The sequence below is a fragment of the Balaenoptera acutorostrata genome, chromosome 11, assembly GCF_949987535.1.
Source record: "Balaenoptera acutorostrata chromosome 11, mBalAcu1.1, whole genome shotgun sequence".
Classification (NCBI taxonomy): Eukaryota; Metazoa; Chordata; class Mammalia; order Artiodactyla; family Balaenopteridae; genus Balaenoptera; species Balaenoptera acutorostrata.
Genome location: NC_080074.1, coordinates 4,170,361 through 4,192,797, shown reverse-complemented (window position 1 = coordinate 4,192,797; position 22,437 = coordinate 4,170,361). Strand labels below are relative to the sequence as shown.

Sequence of the window (22,437 nt, the reverse complement as noted above, 5' to 3'; positions counted from 1 at the left end):
TGTGGCGTGTGGGCTCAGTAATTGTGGCTCGCGGGCTCTAGAGCGCAGGCTCGGTATTTGTGGCGCACGGGCTTAGTTGCTCTGCAGTATGTGGGATCTTCCCTGACCAGGGCTCGAACCCATGTCCCCTGCGCTGGCAGGCAGATTCTTAACCACTGAGCCACCAGGGAAGTCCGTGGTCTGTGTTTCGAAGGCTCCCTCTGGTTGCTGCACTGAGGTTGAGCTGTGGGGAGGGGAGAGGGAGGAATGGAGGCTGGGCTGCCTGTTAGGAGGCAGTTGTAGTTGTCAGGAGGCCAGAGTGGCTTAGATGAGGGTCGTCGCAGTGGGGTGAAGAGAGATGAGTAGATTGCGTGTGCTCTGCAGGCGGAGCTGATGAGGCTTATTATGGATTCGATTTTGGGGGTGAGGTGGGAGAGAGGAAGGCAAGGGTGGGAGCTGGGTTTTTGGCTTGTTTGAGTGAGTGAGGTGGGTGGAACAGTTTGGGGTGGGACTAGGGGACATCAGGAGTTCGTTTTGACTGCGTTAAGTTTGAGGTGCCTTCTCTGCATCTGAGTGGAGCTGTCCTGTGGCCTTGTTGACACATATGTCATCCTGCATATGGGCAAGTATGATTGTAGGATAAATTCACAAGTGCAGTTACTAGAGAATGTGCTTTTATAATTTTGACAGACACTTCCAAGTTGTCCTTCATAGATGTTATACCAGTATACACTTACTTGGCAAATTTTGAGAGTAGTACCGGGTTTCCTTTATCATTGCTAACAGAGTGCGCTATCAAAGTTTTGGATTGCCAGTTCTGCCAAGGTTTAGAATAGTATCATTGTATAGTTTTATTTTGTATTTTTCTTGTTATGAGGTTGAGCATCTTTTTATATATTGAAGAGTCTAATTTTCCTTTATGTACATTCTCATTTTCTTCACCCATTTTTCTATTAGGATGACAGTCTTTTCTGTATATGTAGGAATATTTTTTAAATTAGGGATATTAGTCCTTTGTATGAAATAAAATCCAAATTTTTTTCTCACTTTTTTGCCTTTTGACTTTGCTTGTGGCACTTTTCTTCATGTAAAGTTTTTTGATATTTTAGTAGATGAAATTGCTGGTCTTTTTTAATGTCTTAAGATTTTTGGTAATAGCTATAAAGGCCTTTTCTCTACTTAGGTTTTCTTCCAGTATTGTATCATTTCAGTTTTGATGTTTAAGTGTTTGATCTGCTTGGCATTTATCTTGGTATAAAGGTCCCAGTATGGACCTACTTTCATTTTAGCTCCAGGTAATGCTGGTGGTCACAGCGACAGCACCATAGTGGACCCATCTTTCCTTTGTCTTTGCCCCATTCCCTGCACCCTTGACCACCCCTATGTGTGGAAAACGTTTTCAATTCAAGTTCCACTTCTTCACCACACATTCCAGCATGTAGAATAACTCTTTCCTTCACTGAGTGTGTCTCAGTCTGCTAATTAGGCCATAAGGATTTTATAAAAATATTGATCAGAATACACTTAGCATGCATTTTTTAGGGTAATTTGTTTGTTTAGGAGGAAATTTTCCAAAGTGCCTTTTATTTGCACAACCTGATTGAATTGGGTTTGTTGTTTCTTGTCTGAAAACTGTTTCATATATTTTGTCTGCTTTTGTAGTTGTTTAAGGTAGGAGGTCAATTGTTCATCTGTTATGCCTGGAATTGGAAGTGATAGTTGGAGATTTTAACACTCACTTTTTAGCCACTGATAGAAGTAGACAAGCATCAGTATAGATGTAGATGATCTCAGTAGTACTGAGATAGCTACGTAGCCACCTTCGCGTGAGTCTGGTTTATAGAACATTGTCTCAACACTTGGAAAATTTACTTTCTTTTCAACTGTCTGCATTATGTTCACTAAGATAGACCATAGTCTGGGCTATAAAAAGTCTCAATGAATATATGAAAAGGATTGAAAACATACGGAATATGTTCCCTGACCACAATTAGCCTAGAAAACCATAGCAAGATGATGTAGAAAAATTCTAAAGTTTTGGAAATTAGCACATCTAAATAATTGATTTGTCAAAAAGGAAATCACAAGGCAAATTAGAAAATCTTTTGAACTGAAGGATAATGAAAGCATAAAATTTGTGGGATAAAGCTGAAGCAGGGTTGAGAGGGAAATTTATAGCTTTAAGTGTTTATGTCAGAAAAGTAGGTCTGAAATCAGTGACTTAAGGTTCTACTTTATGAAGATAGAAAGAGAAGAGTAAAGTAAATCCTCAGTAGAAAGAAGAAAATAAAAGGACACAAGTCAATAACATGGAAAACAGAAAAACAATAGAAAAGATTAACAAAGGCAAAGTTGACTCTTTAAAAAGATCAACAAAATTGATTAAGAAAAAAGAAAGAGCACTAATGACCAGTATCACGAAAGAAGGCGTGTTGTCACCTCAGTCTTAATAAACTCAAAGCTTGGTGAAGCTCCCTTCAACTGACAGTTCTGCAGGCTGAGGGCTGTTTACAGTAACATTCAAGGACATAAGTGTTAGGTCCTGAGTCCCTCTTTAAACCCTGGTAGTATTTTATTGTTTATAATTCTCTTTGTACACTGCTCTTCTTTCCTTCAAGCAGTCTTTTCAAGTCCTTTTGTGTCACCTCTAATGTAAATGCTCTCCCTTCCCTCTGCAACTAGGGATTCACCGAACTCCTGATTCTGCTGTCCCATCCATCGCCCCTCTTCCCTGCAGCCCTCTAGTTAGATAAACTTTGTTGTTTCTGTAATCCATGATGTGTGCCTGTGTGCTGCACCTAAGACATTTTTCTCTAATTATCTCTCTATGCGTGTGTCTTTCTCCACCGTTAGAGTTTGGAATTATGGCTTGGGACCTAGCCCCTCGCACACAGTATTTGGAATGTTGTGTTTTTGAATGAATGTTCTTGTGGGAAAATGTTTTGAGCTCCAAATAGGTGAGTTATGGATGAGCTTTAGGATCACAGTTTTGTATACCTGGCTTGATATGCATGAATTTCTGTTGTCACTGTTTGATGACCTACCTAAATTGACGTGAAAATTGAGAATTTTGAATATTACCCATTATTGTTAGAAATATTTTACATCAGTGTTGATCACTTATTTGAAAGGTTGTGGAAGAAACAGAATATGTGTTTAGGTTTTGTGTTTATATGAAGTGACACTGTGTCGTGGTAGTTAATATGCTTCATTTGGCTACCATACTTAAAAGGCATACTTTTATTCTGTTATTTATTAAGAAGTGATTAAATAAACCATGTTTGTCAATATAAATGCTTTACTGTCATGCTTATTCATAACCTTGGTTATAAATAGTATATTCTTTAGTTCTTAAGTCTTCAGATGCCCTCTGGTAAATATGATTCAGAATTAATTAATAGTACTATTCAATCTTTTTAGGTGTCACAGTGGTACTTTGAAGAAATATGCTTGTAATCTTTGCCTGAAGGGTTTCCCCAAGTTGATCTCTCAGTTTTGATGAGTGCATTGCTCGACAGTGAGGATGTTTTCTTGGTAACCTGAGAGCTCCTAAGGAGTAGATGATCAAGCCAGTATTCATTACTGTGTTGTTGGCATATGTTTAAATAAAAAGTATGACATGTCTATTTCTCTGGTTAATTTTAGCACTAAGTTTCTGACTAAAACAATTTAATATGTTTTATTATACCTGAACTTGTAGCTAAATTTCATATTACTGTTTAAACTATAGTGAAGTATTTTCCTTTCTCAACTTAGATAAAAACTATAGTAGGCCCTTTCCTCCAGTTGAATAAATTTGAATCATTTCAATACATTTTTCAGAAGTAAAATCGGAGGAAAATATTTTGAGGGTTTTCATTTTCTTTTAGCTGCTAATAGAAAAATAGTATGTGAACCTCTAAAACATTTGAAGATTACAGCTAATCAAAAATTCAATAAACAGGAGTACTTTTATGTATAAGATATGCCTATAAAGTAGATAAGGTCATGTCTATTTTACTATGTTTGTAGTAACCAAACCTTTCCCTCCTTTTTTCTTAGGTTCTTGATTATTACAGACCATTTTCTGAAAAGCCCGGAATTGGTTAAAGTCATGTATGCCAAAATGAGCAATCAAGAAAGGTAACCCCAAAAACCAGTGTGGTTTTGAGTATTTAGCATTCCATATAGAGTATTCTGTACACATGACTGAAAAACTGTGTGGTTTCTTAGTTGGCACAAAATCTCTAAATACATGTTTCTGTGTCAGTAATGGTTTTAAATTGGTTGGTTAACATTACAGCTCAGCCACAATAGGCCGTGATTTACGTAGGGTTGCAGAATCCAGGTTGGCGCCATTATTCAGTAAAACCATATTAAAAAATGTTAAGAACAAAATGTTATGCTTGTCCCTCGATTTTATAAAAGTAAATCATGCAGCTGTGTATTACAGCTGTATAGGTGAAATGTGCTCATTTGTTCACATCCCTGCTGTCATGATTTGGGATACATTCTGCTAGGTTTATAGTTTTCCAGTAGGTATTTTAGACTGAAAGAAAATCAGTACCCCTCTGTGACCTTCACTGGCTGTGCAGGGGAAGCGCAGTGCCCTCTGAGCCCAGAGACCTTAGTACCTTCGCTCTGTGCTTTGTTGTCATGGTAACTCTTTATGTGACCTTAGCCAGGTCTTTCACCTTGTTTGGATTCAGTTTCTTGACATGTAAAACTAGAGGATTGAATAAAATGATTCCTAGTACTCGGTCCATTCCAAGAGTGTATGTTTTTCCTAACCTGATTGGAAATGTTGCCTTAGGAAAATAAAACTTACCCAGAAGGCACAGATCTAATGATCAAAAACCGTAAAAAATGTTAATCTTTTGATTGTAGTCACAATTTTGATAATTGCTGTGGTTTTGAAATTCTTTCTGTACATTTGGGTTCCAACAGTTAATCTTTATGCACTCCTTTGTAGTTTTGTTAAGTAGTGTTTTTTTCTTCTTTAATATCTTTAACAAAAAGGAAAAGTTTGTGCTTTTAAAGTCAGTTTAAATGCCATATTTATAAATCCAGTACCCCCTGCCACCACTGTCATATGCATACTTCTCTTGCAGAAAAAGAATTAAAATAAGTAATATGAAGAATAGTGCTATAAATTAGTAAATTGCTTTGCAGTAAGGAACGTCCGAATGCAAGGAGAATACACAGTTTAATATTCAAGTTTATATTTTCCATATTCCTATCAGATGATCTATTGTTAACTGATCCATTTCCTAACCAAATGAGGATGACAGACTAAACATTGTCCATTTTTATTTATACAGAACTTGTAGCCACGGCTTTCCTACTTCATACAAATTCCTTACTCACCTGCCACCTCCTCCCCGTCCTCTATTTTTCTTCCAAAGGAGAAGTGCTTTTGTTTCATCACGTCGTCTGTTACACATTGTATCACGTCACACACCTGCTTGCCATTGTATGACACTAGTGTTAGATTGTTAGCTCTGTGAGGGCCAGGATTTGGTCTTTTTTATTCTGTGGTGTCTACATTTCCTAGCCAGTGCGTGGCACGTAACAAGCGCTAAAAAAAGTTTTTGAATGAAAGCTTGTGTAGACGAATGAATTTTTCTTACTCATGAAAAATTTTATCTAGTATATTCATTAGTGTAACATCACCTACTGAATTGGAAACCTCAGAGTTATCCCCACCTCCTCCTCCACTTTCCGCTTTACACTGGTCAGTAAGCCTTACCGAGTATATCACCTTAGTATGTTGTGAATTCACTCGCTTGTCGCAGCTCTGGTTTACATGTCACTTTTGACTGGACTTTGGCTACAGCCTGTTTAAAAACTGTGATAAAATACACATAATATAGAATTTACCGTCATAACCTTTTTAAAACGTACAGTTCAGTAGTTTAAGTGTATTCACATTGTTGTGCAACCAATCTCCAGAACTTTTTCATCTTGTAAAATTGAAACTATACCCATTAAACAACTACCCGCATTTCCCCCTCCCCCAGCCCCTGGCAACCACCATTCTACTTTCTGTCTCTATGAACTTGACTCCCCTAAGTACAGTTGATCCTTGAACAATGCAGGGCTCAGAGGCACCGAACACCGGCGCAGTCAGAAACCCAAATGTAACTTACAGTCGACCTCCACATCCGAGGGTCCTCTGTGCCCTCGGATTCAGCCAACGGCAGATCGTGTAGTACTGTAGTGCCTGTTTATTGAAAAAATTCTACATACACATGGACCCACACAGTTCAAATCCATGTTGTTCAAGGGTCAACTGTACCTCACATAAGTGGAATCACACAGTACTTGTCCTTTCATGACTGGCTTATTTCACTTAGCACAGTGTCCTTAAGGTTAGTCCATGTTATAGCACGTGTCAGAATTTCCTTCCTTCCTAAGGCTGAATAATATTCCACCGTATGTAGTGACATATGTCACATTTTGCTTATCTAGTCGTCCATCGATGGACAACTGGGTTGCTTCCACCTTTCAGCTACTGTGAATAATACTGCTGTGAACAATACTGATTGTTCTAATTTTTGTTTTTCTCTTCTCCTCTGTCATCTACTGAACTGCCTGCGTGGGTCTTGCCCTGCCGTTTAGTGGCGTATATAACTTGTTACAGGATGCAGTTAGATTCCATGGTGTGGCGTTCAAGGCCCTTTTTAAACGTAGCTTCATTTCCAGCTCCTTCTCATTCTCTCCCCCAGTCACCACACTGTAGCCACACAGAACTCCTCTCAGTTTTCCAGGCTTTCCGTTTGGCTTCATGCTTTTGCGTGTGTCCTTTTCTCTGCCCGAAATGTCCTGACTACCCTCTCTCCTTCTGGTGAATACACACTCATGCTCTCTTGGCCCTTTTCAGATACTGCCTGCTTTCTGTTGGCTCTCCTGACTTTCCCAGGCAAAGTTCTTTGCATCCTCATCTGCACGTTTATCATGATGATTTGCTTTTCTGCTAGAATATGTATTCTTCAAGGACAGAAACTGAATCTTGTGAGTTCTCTATTCTTAACACCCACCAGAATCAGTACTGGAACAGTATTGGAATGGAAAACTCTACTAATATCAAACACTTACTGAAGCCTGTCCGTAAGCTGCCGTCTCTGTTGACACTGTAGACAGCAGATGGCTCCGTCAGCCAAGAGGAGGTGGTGTGCTGCCATGGACCTCGTGGGTCTTGGCCGGTTCCGGTGGAGCTCACTGTGGGAACTGCTGAGTCTGCTTCCTTGTCTTTGCCCGGGTAGGAGGAGGGGATGGGGTCTTGGCAGGAGCACTCAGAGGTCTGCGGCAAAGTCGAGGCTGCTGGGTTCCCTGTTGACTCGTTTGGGGCAGTGACAGATAATTCTTTGTTCAGAGTGGAACGTTGACAGAATAACAGGATTGAAAAGATACGCTTTTCTCAACAGGGATGTATAACGAATTAACTTCTCCCCTTGCACCTGGAATGGTGCTACACACCATCCTGTGAGTACCGAGAAGACAGTCAGGGCATTTTCTGTGTTCTGTGGTTCAGATGAGGGACTGCACTGGAGATTTCTGGGGGGCCTTTGTGGCGTCTCAGCTGGGAACACACACCAGAGGCTCCTGAGGCAAGCCCAGGCTGTGGCCCCAACCTGCTGAATTAGAGTATCCGGTCGGGTTGGGGCTGTTAGATTTAAAACGCTGGAGGCTCAGTCAGCAAAACAAGCACTGTGTTCATTAAGCACCTGCTGGCGGTCCCTGGGGGCCCAGGGTGCACAGTGCCCACCCGCCCTTAGTGGTGGGAGGGGAAGCACCACGTGAGTCGGAAGCTCTTTTCTTGTGCTGGTTCTCGTAGTTGTCACAGTCAGTTGACTCCTTCACCCTGGTAGTTTATTTGGGCAGATTACTTGGTGAAGATATTTTGGATACAGGGTCAAAATCAATTCACATGGTATGATTCAGCAGAAATGAGAGCCTGTGTTTATACAATTTTCTTGTCCCCCTTCCCAGCGAATTGGAGTAATATTGAATTAAACTAGCTGCTCTTGGAAACCAACTTTTGTAGTTTTCAGGTTTATAATTTGTATAGCATAGTACTTAAGAGCAGAGGCTAGTTGTGCCACTCACTACTTTGGGTAAGTTACTTTTTGGAACTCTGTTTCATCTGTAAAATGAGGATAATAATGGTAGGCACCCCCTGAAACTGTCGTGGTTACTAACTGAAATGTATATAAAGCTCTGAGTGCTGGCATGTAATTATCACTCAGTAACTGTGAGTGGCCACTTCTGCTTCCATATTTCTGCTGTTATTACTACTCCTCCTCTGATGATCTTGACTTTTTCCTCCAGGTAGCATCACTGTTATGTATGAAGGCAACACACAGCCATTGTCATTTAATCCTCAAAAAGACCTTGTGAAATAGGTGTTATTCTTGCCATTTAGGTATTTGCCCTGGGTTACAAAGGTAGCAGAGGTGGTATTTGAACTCTGTCTGATGCCAAATCACTGATCATTTTCCCTGTAACGCACTAACTTCTTATATCTGTAATTTATGAAGGGACTAAGGAGATTAATTCAGCAACAGCTGTCTGCCTGTATCTTGGTTAGCCTGTTTTCCAGGTTAATAAAAGTTTTGGCCTTTGTGGCATGCCATTCAACAAATTATACAGGTGGAGTAGTTCAAATATAAATTCAGAATTTGTTGGAGATGTCAGTCTTTGAATTACAGATATTTTATTTCCAGAATTAGAGGATATTATTTCCTGCCCTAGAACGCTCATGAAACTCCCTCTCTCACTCTTTCCCCCTCCGCCTTTGCCCTTCACTCTCATAAAAAACTTACCTGTTTCAAGATGGTGCAAGCATGGCTTTTGAAATTGTAGACTGCATCAATTTAAGCATAACTTTAAAATATGAATCTTGCTATAGAGTTTTCTCCTAAAATCCTTCACGTGTACATTGCTGTCAGTTTTTTTATGAAACAGGAATCATCATTTTGAGGACAGGGTATGTAACTGTTCAATCAGAAGTGAATTAGAAGTAGAATGACAGCCAGTGATTGAGAGATAAAATTATAGAGTGACTCTGCATTGAGTGGTGTGTCTGGTGAGCCTGAGGCAGCTCAAGTGATGATTTCTGGTTTAAAGGAAGTGAGACTGAGATGTAATAATTTTAGACAGCTAGTCTCTGACCTCTTTGACTGGGTTTGGTTCCCCCACCCCTACCCCCACCCCCACCCCCACCCCCACCCCCGGTTAAATTATTTATTTAGTTAGTTAGTTTTGGCTGCGTCAGGTCTTAGTTGCGGCACGGGATCTTTTGTTGTGGCATGTGGGCTTCAGAGCACGTGGGCTCTCTAGTTGAGGCTCTTGGGCTCAGTAGTTGTGGCGCGCGGGCTTAGATGCCCCACAGCATGTGGGATCTTAGTTCCCTGACCGGGGATCAAACCCACGTCCCCTGCATTGGAAGGTGGATTCTTTACCACTGGACCACCAGGGAAGTCCCTGACTGGGTCTTTCTACTTTTGCATCCTTCACTCCTGAGTGAATAGATTTGTTAGACCACTTGTGTTCTGTTGTGTTTTCAAGGAAGTATTTAGTATGGTTCCCCCGAGACTGGAAGAAGTAAGACATTCCACATTATGTCCCATTTTCCCTGACTGCAGTACTTTTCAGTACACATATGTTTTCTGGCATAGAAGTGGGGATGGCAAATGAAATGCACGATCAAAATAAATGCTTCTGAAAGAAAATTTCCTACTTGAATTATATGTCCTGTGGGTGATCCCTTTATTTTATGAGAAGGATTTTTTGTTTTGTTTTGGTTTTTGTTTTTCTTTTTCTTGGCCGCGCTGTGCGGCTTGTGGGATCTTAGTTACCCAACCAGGGGTTGAACCCGGGCCCTCGGCTTTGAAAGCGTGGAGTCCTAACCACTGGACTGCCAGGGAATTCCGAGAAGGATAGTTTTTGATGGTGGCTAGAAGTAGAGGGAGTTGGAGAGTTAGGTGGGGATTCTGGGTGGGAGAGCCCCATATATCAGACTAAAGTTTTTGGACCCACTCCTTAACAGTGGGAGCCTGTAAAAGTTTTTATTGGCAGACGACTTAATGTAAGTACGATCATTTAATGAAGTATAATTTTTTCTCAGGTAATATTCAAGCTTGGTTTGTATTTTTATATTTTAAAGATTCATTTCTGATTTTTTTTCTCCCCTTTTTTCCTTCCAAATCACTCATTCCCCATCTCCTTAGATCTCCCATCTTGTAATCACCTAACAGAGTGTAGAGGTGCATCTCCTGAGCCAGGGAGAAGTCTGAGGGAAGCACTGCCCCTGGGTGACTGTGTAAAGCAGGCAGGAAGTCTGCGTTTACCTTACCTCTTGGGGCCACCTCCCACGTCTCCCCCTGTCAGCTGGTCTCCTTGGACCCCAGGGCCTTCCTGTGGCTGCTGGACAGCCTGGGTCGCCACCCCCCCGTGGCCCACCTTTTGTCCTGAGCCCTCCTGACCCCTTCGGGATCTGCTCCTTCCTCGCTCCAGCTCTGCCTGGTGTTTGGTCCTTTCCCCCAGTTACGACCTGTCTTGTTCCTCCTTCCTCTTCGCCCTGGTTTGGGAAGCAGTCCACTGGGTGCTGAACTCCCTAAAGCCAGGGATCACGACTTCTTAGACCTCGAAATAACTGCCACATTACAAGGAATATTTTTAGAACAGACATTTGGGTTCCTCTTGAATCATACGCGCTAGGTGGCCTCTTCCTTAGCATTCCGGGAGGATCGTCCTGCTCAGGGAAGGTGGAAGGCCTGGCTGTGGGCCAGAGCACCCCGTTCATCTTCAAAGATCGTATGTGAATTCGAGAAAACAATCATACCCCAATGCTGAACTACTTGTTGTTCTTCTGTGCTCAGCCGCGGGGATTATTTGTTTGTTTTGTTTTAGGTTAATAATTTCTATAAGAAATCTGCAGTTTTAGGAGTTTTGAAAATCGCTAAGGTCTGTGGGTGATATTAACAGACTGATGATCTTTGCCAGCCTTTGGCTAAAATACAGGAAGAGTTCAGCACGTTTTATTTTCTACTTGAAGCAGTAACCAACTCTTATTTTTCTCTTAGTGAGACATGCTCCCTGCCTAATGCAAGTATATTTTCCCCCATTTGCTAAGCATTTTAGATATTTGTATCACTCCTGATATAGAAATACATGAGAATTATGCATATCAGAAAAAAATCCCAATCAGAATGTGATTTGGAGAAACATCCTACTTGATTTATGCTGGATAGATTGTTCTGTGTATGATTTGTTTTTCCTGGGAGAAGGAAAGAGATTGTTGAATAGAAATATTTAAGTGATAATTTAAATATTGAAGTAAAAATGGCCTAGGTTTGGTCTTCAGATTTGTGTTTTTTGTAAAGTAAAATAATGAAACAAACAAAAAACCCAACCTTCACAAGTAGAATGAGTGGGTAAAGCATTTGGCCCAGGAGACAGAGATTGAATCCTGTGTTTGAATCCTGCCACGGCAGCTCAGTATGTGTGACACTGGCAAGTAAATTGATTAGCCTCACTAGGCCTTATTTCCCCTTTGCTCTTGGGGCTGTTGACGGTATCTGCCTCATGAAGGTTTTGTGTAGATTGAATGAGGAAATGTATGCAAAATGTTTAGCTCTGTAGTAAATAGTGAATAAATGTTAGCCCACTTAACTTTGCTATTGTTATAGTAGATGTAAATACTATAAAACTTAATTTGACAACATTTCTGAAATGTGGAATTATTCCAGTGCTGAAAGTAATGGATACAAAAAGGTGCTTGTTTCTGTAACCAAGTCACATCAAAGAAATCAAGATTTTAAAAAACAGGCAGTTGATGAAGATTAATTGTATTCACAAAAAATATGTTTCCCCTAGCTAGACATTATAAACAAGTACGGAATTTAAAAATAAAAATATTCTCTTAAAATGGCCTCTATAAATGTTTTTAGCATTATACAATTTCAGTATTACATATTCATGTAAAAATCTTTTATGTTTTATAGGGTTACGTTGTTAGACCTTATGATAGCCAAAATAATGGGTGATGAGCCGCTGAGCAAGGATGAGATCCCCGTGTTTTTGAGCCATGCCGAGTTGATTGCGAGCACTTTTGTGGATCAGTGCAAGACTGTGCTGAAACTGACCTCTGAGCAGCATGCTGATGATGAGGTAAGAGAACAGACAGAGTTTCTAACTCAGCCAGGTCCTCTAAGGACAAAAGCTTTAAAAACTATTATAGGGACTTTCCTGATGGCACAGTGGTTAAGCATCCGCCTGCCAGTGCAGGGGACACGGGTTCAAGCCCTGGTCCGGGAAGATCCCACGTGCCGCAGAGCAACTAAACCCGTGCCCCACAACTGCTGAGCCTGCGCTCTAGAGCCCGTGAGCCACAACTGCTGAAGCCCACGTGCCACAACTACTGAAGCCCGCGTGCCTAGAGCCCGTGCTCCGCAACAAGAGAAGCCACCACAATAAGAAGCCCGTGCACCGCAGCGAAGAGTAGCCCCCGCTTAACGCAATTAGAGAAAGCCCGCACGCAGCAACAAAGACCCGACGCAGCCATAAATACATATGTACATACATACAATTATATAAGTAACGTATCTGCTGAATGTTGGTGGGTGCACTCCCTCTCTAAAATTCCTATATGTAGGGGCCTTTGGGATGTGATTAGGTCATGAGGGCCCTCATGAATGTAATTAGTGCTCTTATAAAAGACACCCCAGAAAGATTCCTTACCCCTTCCACCATGTAAGGGCACAGCAAGAAGTTGGCCATCTGAAGCCTAGAAGAGGCCCCTCCCCAGAACCCAGCCACGCTGGCACCCTGATCTTGGGCTTCCAGTCTCCAGAACTGTGAGAAATAAATGTTTGTTGTTTATAAGCCACCCTGTCTATTGTATTTTGTCATAGGAGCCTGAGCGAAGACAGTATCCTTATTTTAGAACAGTTACGAAAATACAGAAAAGGAAGAACAGTGCCCTTATTCTTACCATCCAGAGTTAATGACTTAACAAAATAATAGTTAATATATTTTTCTAGGCAAATAACATGAAATACATGCATGCATACATACACACATACACAAACATATATATATATATTAAAAATGAAGTCATTCTGGGCTTCCCTGGTGGCACAGTGGTTAAGAATCCGCCTGCCAATGCAGGGGACACAGGTTCAATCCCTGGTCCAGGAAGATCCCACATGCCGCGGAGCAACTGAGCCCATGTGCCACACAACTACTGAAGCCCATGCACCTAGAGCCCGTGCTCCTCAACAAGAGAAGCCACCACAATGAGAAGCCCACGCACCACAACAAAGGGCAACCCCCTCTTGCCACACCTAGAGAAAGCCCGTGCGCAGCAGCAAAGACCCACTGCAGCCAAAAATAAATAAATAAAATAAATTTAAAAATGAAATCATTCTGTACCACCTATTTGTAAGTTCCTGTTTTTTCTTCTCCTGAATGTAAGTTAGTTGCATGAGGGCAAAAGTTTTGACTGTTATGTTCATAGAACTATGTACATAGTAGGCACTTCAGTGGATATTTGCTGAGTGCACAAACAAGCAATACATAGTGAATGTCTTTTTAAAATGCCGGTGTAGCATTCTGTGTAAAGAATTTACCATAATTATTTGTCTGTAATTGGACACTTGAGTTCTTATTTCTGTTTATTATAATTAGTGCTGTAGTCTGTGTCTTTGTAGTTATGTCTTCATACATTTTAAAATTCTCCTCGAGCCTGCCCTAGATCATTTAGGTCTTTTCTTTACCAAGGAGATGGACACTAGCTTACAGTAATTCTGTTTCCCTCCTCTTTACTTCAAGAATTCTCTTTATTTTTGTCTGCTCCTTCCTTCCCTTCTGTCTTAAAGTTAGCATTGTTCTTTCTCTGGAATACTACTCAGCAGTAAAAAGAAATGCACTTCTGGTATAACAACAGAGATGAATCTCAAACATAGAGTGGAAATAGACTAGAGAATACACTTTATGCATCCATCTCTGTGAAATTCTACAGCGGGCAAAACTTATCAGTTGTAACAAAGCAGATCAGCTGTCACCCGGGCTGGAAGTGGAGGGGTGGAATTGATTGTAGAGGGACATGAAGGAACGTTTTGGGTAATAGAAGTGTTATACGTAGCTGTGTACAGTGACACAACCCTACTCTTCAGATGGACATGTTTTATTGCATATGAATTATACCTCAAGTGTCAATTTCAGCGTGTTCGAAAACATCACAGAGGTTATTTCCGTGCTGATAGGAATGGTGAATAGAGAGGTAATCACTTGGGCACAGAGGCGGGAATAGGTGAGCAGGCTGCCCTTTGACAGGCCCGTCCACTTGCTGTCTCCAGATGGGAAGGTAGGGAAGGTGGACCCTGACCCACAGCATTTCCTGGAGGGCTGTGTGTGACACTGCGGACCTGTTAACTCCCACAGTAAATGTAGGCCGTGATTATGCTTGTTCTGCCATGTAAGGGTATTTCCTTCTTTGTGAAAATACTTTCTTCAGGGTTGCTTTGCTGTTGATTTTCTGTGCTGGATCAGAGAGGCCATGTCAGTTCTCGCAGTAAGGTCAGTATTTTAATTCTCCTTTCTGTGGTAGCAGAAAGCTTTACTTGTAGGCTGCTTCCCTTTCTGGAGATAGAGTTGCCTCTGTTTCCAGCAGGAGGAGCAGCGAGCTGTGCTTCAAGGAAGTTTCAAAAAGGAATTTTCCAGGAGACAGAAAATGAAGTACACTTAGTACTTGTTAAATCACAGCTTTGAACTTTTTCAAGGCACTTATATTCAAAGTATAGATGATTTCAGTATTTTACTAAGAAGTTACCTGATGTAACTTTTTTTTTTTTTTTTTTTTAATTAATTAGTTTATTTATTTTTGGCTGTGTTGGGTCTTCGTTTCTGTGTGAGGGCTTTCTCTAGTTGCGGCAAGCAGGGGTCACTCTTCATCGCGCTGCGCAGGCCTCTCACCATCGTGGCCTCTCCCGCTGCGGAGCACAGGCTCCAGACGCGCAGGCTCAGCAACTGTGGCTCACGGGCCCAGCCGCTCCGCGGCATGTGGGATCTTCCCAGGCCAGGGCCCGAACCTGCGTCTCCTGCATTAGCAGGCAGGTTCTCAACCACCGCGCCACGAGGGAAGCCCCCTACCTGATGTAACTTTTTATGTTTAGGAAAAGTTATATTTTTCACACTTTTTTCTTTAAAGGTGGGAGGAATTATTATGTATTAACAGATAGAAAATTGTAGATAGATTTTTTTTTTTTGAAAAGCCCAAATAGTTCACTTTTTGAAAATTCATTGATCTATATACTCATGACTTGTACTTGTTAATGTATGTATGGTATCCTTTAAGGTTGAAGTTTAGAAAAAAGCCATAGTAGTATTTAAGAAGGACCTGTACCTCAATATTAAATGTACCATAAACCTCGTAGTGTATCGGAGCTGGCCTCTACCAACCTCTGAGAGTCAGTTATTAATTAATATGCAGAAATTTGTGAGCTTGGTAGTTTGAAGTCAGCCACGGTAGAAGTGTTTATACCATTCACTGCTGAATCCACTGCCAGTTTACCAGCAAACCACTGCATTTACCCATTTGTGATATTTTTAGGACAAGACGTCCAATAAAGTTCTCATGATGCTATGACCTAAAAATCAGAATGAAAATAGATGTTTTTAATAGCATCAGTTTTTAAATTTATTTGTTTGGCTTTAAAATTCTGAGGTTTTATTCGTGTGTTCCTTTATACAAATAGTCTTAGGTTCTCATATTAACATACCTGTTTCTGTCCTTTGGTAAATTTTGGCATACTACTTGTTTCCAGTTTTTGGTGTGTCTTTGTCAGCTGTAGTATGCTTATTTTTTAAGATTGAAGAGTCAGTTTAGCTTTATCTTGAGTCTCAGTCTTGTCACTTGCTGTAGTGAAACTTGCCTTTCTTATGAAATATTTTCTTTGTTGTCAGAAAAAATAATTCAAGCCAAATGCTGTGAAACAGAAGGTTAAGAACTCCTCTTTTTCACCCATCCCCCCCCATCTATTTTCTACAGATATATCAGCGTATACTTTTTTCCTTCCGAAAGTTTTTTGTATATACACACCTATACATTTTGTTGCTTTTTTGAGACACAATATACTATATATTCTATCCTGGAACTTCCTTTTCATCCCCATTCTTGTTTCATCAACAATCCCACCCATTCTTATGCCAGTTGCCCCCGATTCAAAGAGGGCTCCCACATAGTTCATCAGTAAATAGTTTACATGTGTCTCTAAAAGATAAGGAGTCTTCATACATAAGTAAAATACAGTTAGCACATCTGAAAACTTAATAAAATTTTAATATCAAATGAACAGTATTCAAATGTTCCCCATTGTCTAATATTCTTTTTCAAGTTTATTTCTTTGAATCAGGATATAAGGGCATACATTGCAATTGGCTGCTGTATCTTAAATCTCCTTTGACTAGGTTCCCCTTTCCTCTTCCTCCTCCTCTCTTTTTTTTCCACCTTTGCTCATTTTCTGTTGAACTGGATTGTTTCACCTGTACGGTTTCCTACAGTTTCCTTTTTGATGAGGATATCTCTATGGTGGGGTTTAACATACCCCCTCTTTTCCTTGCATTTCCTGTGAAGGATAATTCCTTCCAGAGGCTTATTCAGATTTGGGTTAGGTCTTTTTTTTTTTTTTTTTTTTTTCTCTTTCTAGTATATTTCATTGTTGGTGATAAGTACTTTCATCAAGAATCATATAATGTCTGGTTGTCTCTCTTTGTAATGTTAGCAGTTGTTAATGACTATTGCCTAGATCCATTAATTCTTTGCAGGTTGTGAAATGGTGGTATTTGGACTCTATCATTCATTTTTTATTTTTTAGCTGGAATATTTTATAAAGAGAAACTTCTAATAAACTATTAGGTTATGCAAGGTTCATTTTGATTAAGAAAAACAGAATAAATGGTTGATTCCCCCCCCCCCCCTTGATTACCAGTCTTCAAAGTATTGAGCTGGTTTTATGGCATCATACAAAGTTGATGAGTGAGTTGTTTAGTTTTACTTTAATCGTTATTATGAAGTCATGGCTTGTAAACCACTGGATTTGTTTTCAGTCTATTTTAGCAGTAATTCTTCCTAATGGTTTCACGTGCCATTGCTGGCCGGGGGAGCCTCTTCAAGTTGCTTCTGATTCCTTCTGACATGATCCGAGGAGACTCTGATAGCTGCCTTGCTCTCTGGTATGACAAGGTGTCCAGGGTCATCTCGTATGTGCTCTGCCCCAGACCTATAGCCAATCAGCCATTTCTTGAAGGAGAAGTGGTATCCGAAGATGACCATCTGGGCAACTACTCATTTAATAAAAGAGGATGCAGACGCTGTGCTAAATAAGTTAATGGATTTGCTCCAGTCTTCTAAACAGACTTCTAATCTAGATATTTTCTCCTAACTTTTAAACTAGCAAGCGAAAGCTATTAAACAAAATTAAAGACACAAAAAAATGTTTCTTGCTATTTGAGATTTCAGAATACTATATCAAAATATTATCTCCTGGGGACTTACCTGGCGGTCCAGTGGTTAAGACTTTGCGTTCCAGTGCAGGAGGTGTGGGTTCGATCCCTGGTCGGGGAGCTAAGATCCCACATGCGTCGTGGCCAAAAAACCAAAACATAGAGCATGTTGTAACAAATTCAATAAAGACTTTAAAAGTGGTCCACATCAAAGAAATCTTTAAAAAAAAAATACTGTCTCCTAATTGGAGAATAATAAATAAACATTTAGAATTTTAAAAAGGAAATAACTTGTTTTTCTTTGGAAGAACATTATGTGAGATAATAAACGGTTAAATTTATGTTATTTACCACATTTTGTCAAATAATGTGCACTGTAAAAATGAAGTAAAAAAATCTGTGCAAAAATTACATTTTAAAATTATATTTAGACTACCTAATGCCATGTAGTTGGTAGCTGGTAGTTTCTTGATCATGTACTCTATTTGATAATAAGTTACTTAGTAGTTATGTGAACTAACATTTTCGAGTATCTTTTCTAAGCTACCAAGATATTGCATATAGGTTTATATTCACCCAGAAATAATCCAAGTTATTGCAGCTGAAGTTCTTTCAACCACAGCATTTTACAGGATTCCTGTGGACAAGAAATTAATGTATTTCATGGGATATTTGTATCTTTAAAGTAGAACTTGCTTGCTGGGAACGCTTTAAAAAGAAAGTATTTGCATAAATGTTATGTACATAGCTAGTAATTTTGAACATTTATTCCACTGTTGGAAGGTATTTTTGCTTGAATAAGAACTTTTCTGACTCTTTGCTCCAAGAAGACACATAATGACACATAATCTTGCATTCTTGATAGCAGATGTCTGCTGTTGGTGAAAATGATTATTCCTGTACATGTTTAATACTTCTGTTTTGTTCTTGATAGTTCTGGTTCTCTGTTTAGATGTTACAAGCACTGTCTCTTGAATATTTTTTGTAATATTTCATTCTCCTACAGTTACTTAATAATAGTCAAATCATTTAGCTTGCCTTAAAAGTCATATTTTCTTTTCCTTTTAGGAGGCACTGGCTACAATTAGGCTTCTTGATGTCCTTTGTGAAATGACTGCTAATACTGACTTGCTCGGCTATCTACAGGTTTTTCCTGGCTTGCTGGAAAGAGTGATTGGTGAGTGAAATAGCGCACATATTATTTTATTTATTTATTTATGTATTTATATATGTTTTATTTATTTATTTATTTGGCTGCGCTGGGTCTTTAGCTGCAGCATGCGGGATCTTTGGTTGCAGCGTGTGGGATCTTTGGTTGCAGCATGAGGGATCTTTAATTGTGGCATGCATGCGGGATCTAGTTCCTTGACCAGGGATTGAACCTGGGCCCCCTGCATTGGGAGCGTGGAGTCTTAACCGCTGGACCACCATGGAAGTCCCCATGTTATTTTTAACTAAAAAATCTTTGACTTGTCATACTGTAGTATAAGTTCAAACACAGATCCTTAATTTTCAGAGTATTAGTATATTTTTGAGATTTTTTGGCATATTTTTTCTTGAAACGAATCACAGTGTTTTGGTAACAGCTCAGGCTTTTGCCACTTACCTGCTGTTTTGTGATGCCTAATCAGCTGATGAGGATATTAATCCTGTTACACAGGGTGCCCATAGTGGGTGTTCCATCAGTAGTGGTTGTGATGGTGATGATGGAGGGGGCAGTTATGACAGTGATGGGGTTTCGACGATGTTGGCGATTTTCATGCTCCTATAGTTTTACCAGATTTGTTAGTAAATTTTTCCAGTTACACTTATGGAACATGAAGAATATTGCTTTACCCGTAGTACTGATAATTATGTATTCTGTTCTTATGAGAAAACTGTTTTAAACAAGAAGCCATTGCTTGAAATATTCCCATCTTTGCTAAAAAGCTGTTTGCAAAATAATTCGTCTACAACCTGTTCCTTGTGCTTAGCCATGCTTATGGTTGCTCTTCAGTGTTTGCTATTTTTTTCTTTAAAAAAAAGATTATACTTATTCTGGAGACCCATATGCTAAGAAAGATGAATTGGTGTCTAGATGGGTAGATGAGTTAGCAGTGAGCTTTAGGAGATATTTAGAATCGCATATCAGTGTTTTATTTTGAATGCGGTGCTTCCAGTGATAATTAAAATAAGGCATCACAAACCTGAGAAACTGAATCATCGTGGGAAAAGCACGTGTTTGGAGCCAGGGCAAACATGGGTTGTCAGCCCAACTCTGCCCAATTACTTCTCTGAGCCCGATTTCTTCATTATAAAATTGGGAAAGTGACCTGCCTTTAGTAACTTTATTGAGAGTGTTAAATGAGATAATGTGAAAACATTTAATAAAGCTTCTGAAAGATTGTCTACTTTCATAGGCTGCCTACAAGCATTTCATAGAGTATAACAATGTTAAGTTATTTCTTCTGAGGGTAGCCAAAATAGATTAATGGGGAACACATGCTGCCTTCTGATTATCTGGACAATGAGAAAAAAAATCAACATGCTTCTTGGTTTTTGTCATATGGCTCATTACAGATAGGTGTTGCAGGTTAGACTTAGCTGACTGTAGTTGTCGCATGAGTTCCTTCATAAAGTAGTTGGAATTGGAAACCTTTTACTAGGAAAGATGGTAGAAAATTTTTAGCTAACTTTTCTTTGTGGATAAATAGAAAGTCCAGGTGGGGGGTAATCATTTTGGCTTATCTGCAAAACTAGAGCCATGAAAAATTCTAAAGCAAAAGCAGAAGAGCCTTCTAATTGTTATTTTAAAGAAAGCTTTCGGTACTCTACCTGTATTTTATTTTAATCCATTAAAATAAATTAGATTTATGTATGGGAATCTAGTACAAAACGTAAAAATAAAAATTTTTCTATGGAAAATGAAGTTTATTGTTTTTGTCATAGAACTTTTACAAGTGATTCATGTAGCTGGCAGTGACACCGTAAACATCTTCAGCACCTGTGCTTGCATAAAAGCAGACGGTGACATCTCAAATATGGCTGAGGGCTTCAAGTCTCATCTCATTCGTCTGATTGGAAATCTGTGTTACAAGAATAAAGATAACCAAGACAAGGTACGGTTCTTTCTTAGCATGTTTCATACATATGTGGCTTTATTTAGAATATAATATTTAGGATTCAGCATCTGTTCACTTTTGGGGAATGAAGCTTGAGGTGCTTAGAAAGTAGCTTGAGGTATATCTATATGCATATATTACCACAGATAAACATAATGTGTCATATTTGTTTGTATTAGGGTTTGTATTTTTGTAATTCTGCGTTGTGTTTGTCCATAGTGTATTTGAGCCAGTCTCCTTTCTTTTAAATAGTCAATGCTGTCCTAAGTCTGTGCATTTAAACACACTGTTTGTTTATATAGAGAACAGTGAATGAAAAATAGAACCTAGAAATTTTCAAACACATAGTAGACGTTTAATAAACAGTAGTTTTTATTGACTGTTATCTTAAAAAACAAACAAACCAATGGACCTAGAGTCTGTCATACAGAGTGAAGTAAGTCAGAAAGAGAAAAACAAATACCGTATGCTAACACATATATATGGAATCTAGAAAAATGGTACTGATGACCCTAGTGGTAGGGCAGGAATAAAGATGCAGACGTTGAGAACGGACTTGAGGACATGGAGGGGGGAAGGGAAGGCTGGGACGTAGTGAGAGTAGCATTGACATATATACACTACCAAATGTAAAATAGATAGCTAGTGGGAAGCTGCTGCATTGCACAGGGACATAACTCGGTGCTTTGTGACCACCTAGAGGGGTGGGATAGGGAGGGTGGGAGGGAGGCTCAAGAGGGAGAGGATATGGGGATATGTGTATACATAGGGCTGAGTCACTTTGTTGTACAGCAGAAACTAACAGAACATTGTAAAGCAATTATACTCCAATAAAGATGTATAGAAAAACAAACAAAAAAACAAACCTTAACATCTGTGCCCTACATTTATGGATGATAGCATCATAAGCATTTCTTCCCGATATTTTGAAATGGACATGATGTTTAAGTATTAAATCTCTGAAAACTCAATAGACTGCCATTAGAAACCTCTTTTGTGCTGAATAGCTTAGGGGTAATTGTATAGATAATGTGAGAGGGTGATTAAAAAGAGATGGCAGGAGAATTGGACCATATGCTTCATACTGAACAAGTCTGCCTGTATTTTTCCAGAGTTTTACTTTGGGTGGCATTTGTTTTGCTTCATCAGATATTGAATATGTGTGTGGCAGGTTATATTTTTTCCAAGATGGCTGCAGAAGTACCTCACCATTCTGCATGTATTCCTGCAATGTGACTTTGCCACTCCCCCATCAGGCATTAGATTTATTTCTCCATCCTCTTGAATCTAGATGACTAAGACCCTGTGACTGCTTTGAATAATAAAATATGGTGGGAGTGATCCTGTACCACTTCTGGTGTAGCCCTTGACTGGTCTGGCAGATTCTGTATCTGGCTTCTTAGAAGCCAGTCACCATGTAAGAAGTGCAGATCCCCTGAGATTACCAAGTCCACATGGAGAAGTCCTGGAGGATGAGATGCAGTGAGGAGAGAGAAAGGGACTAGTCAAGGAACACCAAGGAACCAGGCATGTAAGTGAGAAACCATCTTGGAACTGTTTAGGTAGTTGCTCAGCTCCTTCGTTCCAAGCTCAGTTCCTCAGTTGCCCAGCTGATGCCACACGAATCAGGGACAGCCTGCCTGGCAAAGCCCTTTCTGAATTCATGACCCACAACACTGTGAGAAAAAGTAAAAAATTGGGGAAAGAAAAAATTTTTGTAGGTTCTGCTTCTGTTAATGGCCCTGTAAGCTAACGTTGGACTGATCCTCTTGCAAATAGTAATTATAAACTCTGGACAAAAGACAGCTATGTGATGAAGACACTCGAATTTGACACAGACAGATAGATTTTGGAACGGAAATGACAGTTG

The 22,437-nt window shown here is 39.8% G+C and overlaps 1 protein-coding gene across 1 annotated transcript in view; it reads left to right on the top strand.

Annotated features, from left to right (window-relative positions):
* The window catches only part of ATXN10 (ataxin 10), a 156,191-nt gene that overhangs the window by 43,925 nt on the left and 89,829 nt on the right, over window positions 1-22,437 (top strand). The window contains exons 6-9 of the mRNA XM_057556206.1: window positions 4,021-4,101; window positions 11,967-12,132; window positions 18,535-18,643; window positions 20,395-20,564. Of these exons, the coding sequence (XP_057412189.1) occupies window positions 4,021-4,101; window positions 11,967-12,132; window positions 18,535-18,643; window positions 20,395-20,564 (526 nt within the window). The remainder of the gene's footprint in view (window positions 1-4,020; window positions 4,102-11,966; window positions 12,133-18,534; window positions 18,644-20,394; window positions 20,565-22,437) is intronic.